Source organism: Stegostoma tigrinum, chromosome 21 (genome assembly GCF_030684315.1).
Source record: "Stegostoma tigrinum isolate sSteTig4 chromosome 21, sSteTig4.hap1, whole genome shotgun sequence".
Lineage (NCBI taxonomy): Eukaryota > Metazoa > Chordata > Chondrichthyes > Orectolobiformes > Stegostomatidae > Stegostoma > Stegostoma tigrinum.
In genome coordinates, this window is record NC_081374.1 from 16,652,315 (window position 1) to 16,664,330 (window position 12,016).

At 38.3% G+C, this 12,016-nt stretch overlaps 1 protein-coding gene across 2 annotated transcripts; it reads left to right on the forward strand.

Moving 5' to 3' along the window:
• The first annotated feature begins 433 nt into the window (after positions 1-433).
• LOC125450604 (acidic mammalian chitinase-like) lies at positions 434-11,784 on the forward strand. 2 transcript variants are annotated; one of them, XM_059653364.1, is made up of 12 exons: positions 434-456; positions 672-736; positions 1,941-1,970; positions 2,351-2,552; positions 2,767-2,823; positions 3,358-3,523; positions 4,674-4,798; positions 6,252-6,375; positions 6,504-6,686; positions 7,401-7,517; positions 8,868-9,009; positions 11,160-11,784. In XM_059653364.1, exons 1-12 carry the CDS (start codon positions 449-451, stop codon positions 11,411-11,413), a joined length of 1,473 nt encoding a protein of 490 aa, XP_059509347.1. In that variant the 5' UTR covers positions 434-448; the 3' UTR covers positions 11,414-11,784. The 2 variants fall into 2 exon arrangements, with proteins under 2 accessions (XP_059509347.1, XP_059509348.1); XM_059653365.1 differs by lacking the exon at positions 434-456 and adding an exon at positions 478-529.
• Positions 11,785-12,016: the final 232 nt, after the last annotated feature.

Genomic DNA, 12,016 nt, shown 5'->3' on the forward strand with positions numbered 1-12,016 from the left:
CATCTGTGGATAGAAATCAGAGTTAACATTTCAAGTGGAGTGACACTTCCCCAGAACTGCAGCATCTGTAGTTCTTTTGGTTTTTAATTAGTCAATGAGGTCCACCTGGCTGGCATTTCTCCAATCACTACAGTTTGATGCATGACCTCCACTGTCACTAATGAAACAAGGTGAAAATTAATGCAAAATGTTAAAATTTGTGTGAACAATCTATCAGCAATAATTTAAATCCAATGCCATTTCCATAGCTTAACACTCCAGGTAAGTAATGTTACCAAACTGAATATATCTCATCAGTTTTTGACCGAGCTTACCATTGGGGTTATTTACAAAATATTACACAAAATTATGCAGTTCCTCAAAATTCAGAATATGCACATATTGCAACACAGAAGGCAGCTGAATTAGTCTTTCAACACTACTCTTGCTTCATACTAATTTGCCGGAAATGAAAATGTATATATATATTAAGTGGTTCAGCCCTTTAAAGTAGACTGTTCAGTACATTCTTAAGCTTTTGCCTACTTATGTAAATTTAAGATACTTGAAATTGTGCTTTATGTAAAAAATAGAATAACCTGAAAGCTACTCTTCTGAATTTAACAGTTTTTGCTGCTTTAAGATGCTTTTTTCGACGTGAGTTATTTAGTTAACAATGATTTCTTTTACAGATCCATAAAGGCAGTGAGTGAAGAGATTCAAAGGACAAGAATGGGGAAGGCATTTCTCTTAATTGGTCAGTATTTCATGTCTTTGTTTTAAATTTCTGATTAACTGAGATGATAAGTGAGACCAAATAACTCGGTGATAGTTTTCATCAGCAGGCCACCCATTCTCACCTTCTGCCCGTTCATTTGGGTGCTCTTAAATAGTGCCGTGGCACTGTTTGCGGCCACAATATTAATATTTAACATCTCTTTGAAGATCTCAAATCACTGTGTGGCCAGATATCATTCCCTTGATTGGGCAGTAAGTACTGGGAGTGGTTGAACTGTTTCAATCTCAACACAGATACTTTCAATTATCATATTTAACATAAAGTCAATAAGCTTAGAGAAGATGTAAGGAAAACCCATTTCCACCCAGAGGGTGGTGAGTGAAATAATTACACAGAGGCTGGTATTGCATCACCAAGTCACCCTTTATTTATACATGGAAAGTCATTGACACGGATCCAGCTCCCTCAGAACCAATTCTCAGTGTGTCAGGATGTCTATTTTTGTCTGTCGGCCAGGACTCCCTGATTGTACCACACTAACAGCCCCAGTCAGGGAGCTCATTCTATGAGGTCCACCTGACTGACCTCATTACAACCACTATAGTGTGACCCTAGAATTCATTCCCTGTGAGTGTGGCAGAGGCAGAAACATTCATTACATTTAAGAGATACTTAGATGTGTATGATGTGGAGGCACCAGTATTGGATGGGGAATGGACAAAGCACAGGACTTCACCTGATGAAGGAGCAGTGCTCCAAAAGCTTGTAATTTCAAGTAAATATGTTGGACTATGACCGGGTGTTGTGTGACTTCTGGCTTTTCAATGATGGATGCATACAAGGCTATTGGCCAAGTGCTGAGAAATGGATTTAGAATAGGAAGGTGGTTATTTTTGACCAGTAGGGATGTGATGCACTGAAGTACCTTTTTCTGTGTTGTAATTCCCTATGACTGTATGACTCTGTACTCATAGTTTTTTTTAATCTCCAGATTGATTAGATTTTCACAAAACATCAACATACATTTCTTTTAAAAAATCAAAAGCAAAGGCATAAACAGAAAAACAATTGACTTAAGACTTTAGTTTTAGAATGCATACTTTTCCCTCACAAAAATGTAGATAAATTTTTAGTTTAATTCGTTTTTACTGTGTCTTTTAACAGTAAAGATCTTTGGTATTTAGTGACATAAAATTACATTGTGAGTTTATTTTTATTTTAGTGAGTTTGCTCCTACTGCAAAGATCACTGGGTAAGTGTTGCAAGTTTATAATTACTTTATAGTTTGTTTTTTATTGATCCAGGCAAGGATAACATAGTGTTTATATTATTGGGTTACTGATCCAAGCAAGCATGACTTCAAATTTCACTGTGATAATTTGAGAATTTGAATTTGTAATAATATTAAAGCTACTGAAAATTAGGACCAATATATTATGTTTGACTGAATTGATATCGCTGGTTTCTTAATTTCAATCAAAGTCAAAGTTTACACCTTCGGATCAAATCAGCAACATTCTGTGGATCCAATCCTAACTCAAAGACCAAGATTTCTTTATAGATGTTTTGTGGAAATCGACAGACCGTTGTCTTTAATCTTTCAAATAGCCATGTGTTTTCTTCACACTTTAGTCTGTTCCTACAAGCTGGTTTGTTACTACACAAACTGGGCTCAGTACAGACCATCCCTTGGTAGATTTATTGCAACTGATGTTGATCCCTACCTGTGCACCCATCTGATTTATGCCTTTGCCAGCATGAGAGATAACAAACTCACCACCCATGAATGGAATGATGAAATTATGTATGTGAAATTCAATGATCTGAAAAAAAGGTAAGTCTTCATTCGCTTTGTGCTGTATTACTTACAAATTTAAGACCTAAGTTATAATTAATTTCATGTTAAGCTACTTAAACATTCTGCAAGAAAGTGATCAATGACATTACTTTGTTTATTCTTCCTATTGTAGAGAAATCAAATGTTAATGTACTCTGTTCCAGGTTACTGCAATACTGAGAATCATGGTTTGTGCATGTTTTCTCAACAGAAATTCTAAGCTGAAAACACTTTTGGCTATTGGAGGTTGGCACTTTGGTTCCAAGAGGTAACATCTGTGTTTTGTTTACTTCTGCAAAATAGTAAAAACCCCAATGTTCAGTGAGTTGAGAGTCGAGATATGTGAATGTCACCAATTCTATGCTTATTAACTGAACTGAAGTTTCAACCATGAAATTATGGCAACATTTGCCTAGTTTAAGGGGTTTTAAATATTTTACTAAATTGTTCACGTTGCCCAAAATCATAACCGTGCAAAATATATCCCAGATAGAGATTCATCATCGTATATTTGTACTTATGAAAAATGTTGCATGCTTAAATCAAAGCTTATCTCAGAAGAACTGTTGGCCAGTACTGAAGTTTGTCAAGTTAAAGGGACAGCATTCCTGCTTGTAGCTTTCTCAATTTGTACCAAATGTATCAGCACATTTTTTCACATTACTCTGTTAACGAGTGGAGGTTACTACATGCATGTCAAGTGTTCAAAAGAAAAGTGCTGGACAGAAATACTCAGTTGGCTTTCAAGTGGAGACTGATGAATTTAATGCATTCTCTACTTTCAATCTGCTCACGTGACCAGATTTACCAGAATGGTGGCTACATCTCAAACTCGCAAAACATTTATCGATTCTTCAATCCTCTTCCTGCGGAAGCACGGATTTGATGGCTTAGACCTGGATTGGGAGTATCCTGGATCCCAAGGAAGTCCACCGACAGATAAACAACGTTTCACAATCTTGGTTAAGGTGAAAGGTTTAAGTTTACCATCTTTAATCTAACACCCCGTAAGAACATTACAGAAAAACAGCTTTGTAAATAATTCAGAAAGCAACTCACTTACATCCCATTCTTTTGTAATTATATTTTAGTTCTTCTCAAATTTGTGAATGCTGTTGACCCACAAAACATGTGCAGATTAAATATAGAAACCATAAAAACAGCAATGGTATCCAAATGTCACTGACGGTCAACTAGAAAACAAGAAATCTGAAACATGGGAACAGAAGTAAACTAATTGAACCTGCTCCACCATTCAAAGTGATCATGGTTGATCATTCAACTCAATTCCCTGTTCCTGCACACCCTTTGATTCCTTTTGCCCAAACCATTATATCCAAGTCCTTCTTGAAAACATTCAATATTTTGGTTTTAACTGTTTTCTGTGGGAGAGAATTTCTCACGGTCATCACTCTCTGGGTAAAAAGAAAATAATCTCATCATCTCAGTCTTACCTCTTATCTTTGGACTGTGGCTTTTATGGAAATAGATGAACTAGAAATGGCCTTGGTATAAATAGTTAAGGAGGTAGATGAGGGGAAATACACACAGCATCACAGCAGAAAATAATCCCCATGTAAAGGCAAAATATATAAGGTTGATTCTGACACAAACCATAGTCCCAGCAGGATGCTCTTTTCTTGAAGACAAAACACGTGTGGTGAGTTTGACCTGAGAGCCATCAACCTCAGGCAACTAGCAATATTGAGGAATTGGGACCTTCAATGTAACCTCACACAGTATAGGAATGTGAAGATAGCAAGGTCTGTAAATGCTGGAAGTCAGTCATTAAAATGTGGAGCTGGAGGAGCACAGAAGGTCAAACAGCATACAAGGAGCAGGAAATTCGAGGCCCAAATCATCTACGTTCCTGCTTCTCAGATGCTGTCTGATCTGTCGTTCTCCTCCAGCTCCAGTACAGGAGCCTGCACCGTTAGCATTTCTCTCCATTACAAACAAGCCATCCAACCCATTGAGCTGAACTGATCAAGTGACAACTGTCCATAACAGACAGAATTCCCATGAACAATCCACTATTAAGAGATCTGTGATTACACCAATTATGTTCTGAAAAATGTTTAACTTAATTTAAAATCAGGATGTGCCCCTTCTCTGTAGGAATTGCTGGATGCCTTTAAAAAGGAGGCACAATCTTCTGGCAAGGACAGACTCCTTCTCACAGCTGCAGTTGCTGCTGGAAAAGAAACCATTGATGCCGCATATGAGATACCTGAAATTTCAAAGTAAGTGAACTTGCAGAAAGAGTTAAGGTTACAATCTTCAGAAAAAAGCCTTTCTCAAACATGTCGTAACTGATTCAATTGACGTTTTAATGAGACATGGGAAGAACAATCAATCATTTTGAAGTATATGAACTTTGCAATATTGAGACAGAAGTTGTCCTAAGGACAGGTCATGACATAGACTGCCTTTTAAAATGATTTTGTTAATTCTTCTCATGTTTCTGACCATATATTCAGTGTTGAGTTCTGGCAACAAGTCTATTTTAGTCACATTTCCCACACTATAGGCTAAAAGCAAATATAAGTGACATACCCTTGTATAATTTGAATTTTCATTGTAAAAGGGGATGTGGGCTGAGTTTCAGAATGGGAAGATTAAAACATTGAAAAGTGCCAGTGTTGTGGGAAACAACATAATCATGCCCAATTCTAGATTTTACCTTGGAACAAAGTGTCCCTTCCATCACTCACTATCTCCAGTTTGATCTCTCGGGAATGTTCAGACAACTAGAAGGATTAGCCTTCCCAAGTCTTTCTGTCATCTTTCTCCTTTCTGCCTTCAGCAGCAATACTGATTGATTTCTATCTGACTCTTGGACTGGAGCTATTTAAATCAAAACCCTTCCTTTAGCAGAGTACACTCATTGTTATGACTCGACTCTGTTATTGAGCAGAAACATGTGTGTGGTATGCTAATACTGTGGCTGAGTGAAAATGATTAAGCAAAGTTTCCAGCAGAACTAATAGATTCTTAAAAACTTCACCTGATACAAGAGGGTCTTTATCAATAACACCTTCCTCAAAGCAACTATGGAAATGATACAATGTCCTGCCCACTGCAGGAAATAATATCTGCTATTTTTAATTTTGTTCTTTTTTATTCTTTCTGCTCAGTTTCACAGTTTTAGATCATAGAGTCTCTACAGTGCAGAAAGAGGTAATTTGGGGCATCAAGTCTGCACTGTCCCTCCAAACAGCCTTCTACCCAGACCCACCCCACACTTCCAATGGCTGATCCAACAAGCCTGCACATCCCTGGGCACTACAGGGCAATTTAACCTTGCCAATCCACTTAACCTACTCTTCTTTGAACGTCTATAAACGTCTGCTTTTGCTGTAACTTTAGGCCAGATTTCAAAAGTTTCACTGAATGAAGCAGCATGGGGTCTGACAGTGGAGATTGAGGCTGCTTGTTGTATCCCATTGTCTGAGACACAGTTCTCCAACAAAATGAAGACCTCCACCTTGTGCTGAACTGAGGAATAAAGAAATGCCCTAATTAAAAGTTGCCTTAGCTCCAGTAATCAAAGAATAGAATGCAAACCTGGACCAATTACTAAGCATCAAGTAGTTACTATTGGAAACATCAACTAAGTAATACTGGTAATTATTATTGTAAATAACTGTACCAAATATTAAGTTACCATGCTTCAAGTCGCATTATTTTTAAAAGATACTTGGACTTCATCTCTGTCATGACATATGATTATCATGGCTCTTGGGAGAAAGTTACTGGACACAACAGCCCTCTGTATCGTGGCTCCACTGACCGAGGCCAATTTATTTACTACAATGTTGTAAGTATGCCTGTAAACAGGTCAGCCAAATTTGCTTACATTCATTATCGCTATAATATTTTAGAAAAATTGACAAATTTCTGAGTTTGCTGAATTGCTGTAAAGTTTCAAACCAAACCATCTTGTAGAAATTCACTATGAACTACTGGAGGGAAAATGGCGCCCCAGCAGAGAAACTGATTGTTGGATTCCCAACATATGGACGTACCTTCACCCTAAGCACTTCCCAAACAGGTGTCGGTGCTCCAGCATCAGGTCCTGGTCAAGCTGGAGCAGTCACCAGGAAAGCTGGATACTGGTCCTACTATGAGGTAATCACATTGAAAATGATATCAATTTATCACAGAATAAACTCACCAAAGTTTCCCTTGGTTTTATGTGAAGCCAGAAAGTTAACCATATTTCACCGTATAACCTCATAAACAATTGTTGTCACATTTCAGGACTCCCCATCTCATTTCAACTGTGCTTTCATGTTGGACAGAACATATGTTTCTTGAGTAAGAATCTTTAAGTATATATCATACCTCTATCTGTAACTATGGAGAGAGAGGTACATATACAGGTATGATACTTTCTTAATGATTCTTACTCAAGAATCGCATGTTCTTTCCAACAGAAAAACACAACTGAAATAAGATGGGTTTCCTGAAATGTGACATCTATTGTTTATTAGGTAGGACTTTGAGAAAAATTCGTTTTGATGATAATCTCCCCATCTTTTGAGATCAGCCCTGACTGTTAGCATTTAAAGGATTTTACCACACCCACTAAATAGCCAATGTTACATTAAAGCATGCTTGTTTTAAGAAGGCAGCTTTCTTTCCTGTTAACATTTCTCCATTTTTCAGTCACAGTATTGTCCTGTACCTCTATTTGTTTATAGATAATTTCTGAATAAACTATATTTTTGAAGTAAAAATGAAGTTGAATAAATCCTGAAAATAACTGGAAATGAAACTATGAATAAAAAGGATAAATTTCCCTGATATGTGTTAACAATATTTATTTATTTTGATTGACAGATCTGTCAATTTCTGAAAAGTGCTGCCGTTAATTTTATTGAAGATCAGAAAGCTTCTTATGCGGTCATTGGTAATCAATGGATTGGATATGACGATCCCCAGAGTTTTACGACCAAAGTAGGGGCTTTGAATTTATCTTCATAAATTTACATACAGCCATGGGTATTCAGCTTACAATCAATTCAACCTATGCTTGTTCAAAAAAGATAAGGTTATTAAGAGACATAAATCAGTCGAGCTCTTTTCAACCGTCAACTTAGAAACTGCTTGTTACAATACTCGATTTTTATAACAATTGTTTTACATTTTTTTACAAAATAGAGAACAAAGATAATATTCCTTTGCTGTATTTGAAGTAAAAGGAATTTAGTATTGTTTGGTAAAAGAGATTATGTCAACACTTAAAGCTCTGCAATTTTACAGGTTTCACTGTATATGGAATTAGTTCCAACAGATTGAAATGATGATATTACTTAAACATTGTCTAATTATGAAAATGTGGCAATTGGCTGGTGTAATTTGCAGTTGATGGTTTACTCAGAGCAAGACAAGAAAGGTAAATTTAATTTAAAGCTACAATGCCAAATATCACACAGAAAAAAATGGGAATCACAGAGCATTGACATTATAAGCAAGGATATGAGGAGCTGGTAACTCTTGGAGTTATGCATATTCACTGCATTTTGTATGATGCATCCCACACTCCATGTGATGTGATAGGCTTCTTCTATGTGTTATAATCTGTGACGAATCTACTCCATATTTTGGATTGGACACATAAATAGATTCTGCTACCCGCAATAGAATATCATAAAGGAGGACTGACAGAATTGCTGAGGATATGTAAAGTAGATTCCGTAATTGGGATCAAGCACAATGACCCTAATTGTCCAACTGGATGACTGGAGTTACGCTTTGGAATGATATGCAAGTCACGTTGAGACTAAGCTGACAGGAATTACCCGGAAAGTTCAAACTTCTAATTGACAATTACTTAAAGCTTGGAAACATCTGATAAAGCACCAAATCGGAGTTAGAACGGGATATAGTGGAGGGTTCTGACTCATTAACAAATGACCAGGGAAAATTTGACGGATGGATAACTGGTATAATTCCTGAGTAACCTTTAAACATGACATATCACCCTTGCCTCAAATCCATCACTGACATCCCCTGTCCTAACTACCTATCTAGTCCCTACTCACACCCAACCAATAGCCCCACCCTGTGTCCAACCTCCCCAGTCACCACCAACACAGCTCCCAGGGAAAACTGAAGTCGGATTCATTTCCATTGCAATTCATTGGCTCTTCTGCATATTCCTTGGAGTTATTAAGCAGGAATATAAGAGTCAATGTATGCAGAATACTTTTGAGAATGAAAAGATTAATGTGTTCGATGAAATTTCAATGTTAATTAAGCAAACATAACTTTGAACTGTATCTTTCATATCTGTTTTCCCTACAGGTTCAGTGGCTGAAGAATCACAATTTTGGAGGAGCTATGGCATGGGCTTTGGATCTGGATGATTTTTCTGGAAATATGTGTAATCAAGGACTTTACCCTTTGATCAATACATTGAAGTCCCTCCTGAATTTTGAAAATTCTGGTAATTATTAAATCATTAAACTAAAATTGAAATTCTTTCCAATGCTGTAGTAAATAATAAATATGTTAAAAACTTGCTGGGCCCAAACTTTCACTGCCTTTTGTCCTACTTGTGCCTTTACTTTCCATTTGCACATCAATATTTAGATACATAAAGTAAACTGTCTTTATAAACTTCTCACACTGGAATCACACATTCATATCACTGGCGTAGCTGCATGTCTGGACTAGTTATCACTGACTCAATAACCCAGCTCCTGCATAAATGACCTTAACTATTCATATGCAATGCCATGAGAGATTGAGCAGTACGATGGTAAACAGTATAGAATTACATGAGTAATGGTAATGTCAAACTCTGTAAAAACGTGGAAATATAAAACCCACAATTAATTGTTTAAATTAATGCAAATTGTTTAATTAAATGCAAAACTTTTCAAACTTATTTCCTGGTCTCTTCCCATGCCTTCGTCCCATTCTAGTTCTGAAACCTCCTTCAGGCCTATGTGCAAACAGATATTCTCCACTTTTCCTGTGTATGTCTCTGGTTTATTGCTTCCTCTGCTCCACATCCTCCTCCCACCCACCGTCCTACAAAAATTCCATCCCCTATTCCCAATACCTTCGCCTTCACCACATCTGCTCCCAGGATGAGGCATTCTACTCCCGTGCATCCCAGATGTCCTCATTCTTCAAGGACCGCAACTTTCCCCTCACAGTGGTCGAGAACGCCCTCGACCGTATCTCCTGTATTTCCCGCAATTCATCCCTGACACCACACCCATGCAATAACTGCCAGAAGAGCATCCCCATAGTCCTCACATACCACCCCACCAACCTCCGGATACAATGCATCATCCTCTGACACTTCCGCCATCTACAATCCAACCCCACCACCCAAGACATTTTTCCAACCCCGCCCTTGTCTGCCTTCCGGAGAGACTACACTCTCCCTTGTCCACTCCACAATCCCCTCCAACCCCACCACACCCGGCACTTTCCCCTGCAACCGCAGGAAGTGCTACACCTGCCTCTACACCTCCTCCCTCACCCCCATCCCAGGCCCCAAGATAGCTTTCCACATCAAGCAGATGTTCACCTGCACATCCGCCAATGTGGTATACTGCATCCGCTGTACCCAATGTGGCGACATTGGGGAAACTAAGCGGAGGCTTGGGGACCGCTTTGCAGAACACCTCCACTCGGTTCGCAGTAAACAACTGCACCTCCCAGTCGCGAACCATTTCAACTCCCTCTCCCATGCTTTAGACGACATGTCCATCCTGGGCCTCCTGCAGTGCAATAATGATGCCACCCGTAGATTGCAGGAACAGCAACTCATATTCCACTTGGGAACCCTGCAGCCCAATGGTATCAATGTGGATTTCACCAGCTGCAAAATCTCCCCTCCCCCCACTGCATCCCAAAACCAGCCCAGCTCGTCCCCACCTGCCTAAGCTGTTCTTCCTCTCACTTATCTCCTCCTCCCACCCCAAGCCACACCTCCATCTCCTACCTACTAACCTCAAACCCCCCCCTTGACCTGTCCGTCCTCCCCAGGCTGACCTATCCCCTCCCTACCTCCCCACCCATACTCTCCTCTCCACCTATCTTCTCCTCTACCCATCTTCAGTCCACATCCCTCTCGCTCCCTATTTATTTCAGAATCCTTTCCCTGTCCACCTTTTCTGATTAACGGTCTGTGCTTGAAACGTCAGCTTATGTGCTCCTAAGATGCTGCTTGGCCTGCTGTGTTCATCCAGCTCCACACTTTGTTATCACTTCAAAAGACTTAGCCATACACTGTGAAGCTCTATATCTAACACTTTCTTCATACCATCATCCCCACAAACCTTCTTCAAATCCTCCCTCATTGTCCACAGGTTCATTCGTCTCCCCAGTTTTTTTCATATTTCTGCTCCGCATGGCTTTCCACCTCAGTGTAATGCTATTTGAACTCAAGGTGCTAGGCAAAGGCAAGTTATAATGAAGAAGCACTTCACAATGTTAGGTGTTAAATTCATAAATTCCTCAATTCACTCAATCAGTTTTGCAACTAAATTACCTGAAAATATCAAGAGAATAACAAAACCTTAGTGATTTGGATTTGAGTAATTTGATTAGAATGCTGTTTCTTCTTTTGTTTCACAGATAATAATTCAATAGCACATAATGCAAGTTCATCTGAACCCACATCTCTTGAGCCACTTGTTCCAACTTTAACTGCACCTACTGATCCTCATACAAATACGAGCAACTGGTGCCATGGCAAAACCACAGGGTTATATGCTGATCCAAATGATCATCAAAAATTTTACAACTGTTTGGATGGACAAACCTTCTACCTGACTTGTCCTGAAAACTTGATCTTTAATAAAAATTGTAATTGTTGCACTTGGCCTTAATTATTGTAACGGAGGTGAACATGTTTGTTCATGACAAATGTCATCAAAATATAAATGAAATCTCAAAGTACATAATAAGAGCATGAATTCAGCTTTGTCATTATAGCTACCAGAATTGCATTGATGTACTTTCATTTTACTAAACGGATTGTTGGAATACGCTTATTTGTTCGTGAGGAAAGATGCTTTTTAACTTTTAATGAAATAGAGAATCACGCAAAGGTAATTTTTTGACTATTTGTCAATACAACCATGTACAATGGAGTCAAGAAAGATCCTGAGAACAATTGTGTTGATTTTGAAATTGGGTCTGGACACAGTGAAACAAAAGAGCATTCTTAATTCATTAAAGTTGTCTCATTTTTTCTGAATTTCTTTGCTCTATCATTTCTTTTTCCTTTTTGCACAAAATAAAGCAAAGTTACAAAGTAAGTAAACAAAGAGCATGGACTGAATATTTTCTACTAAATTATTTTACCCTTGTAATTCTTTATGTTTTAGTCACTCTCACCTATACAGAAAGTTCGAAGGGTTCAAGAAGCAAGTAATAAGGCATCAGCCATTAAACAAAGGACACAAGAATGAAAACCCCCCCTTGTGTTT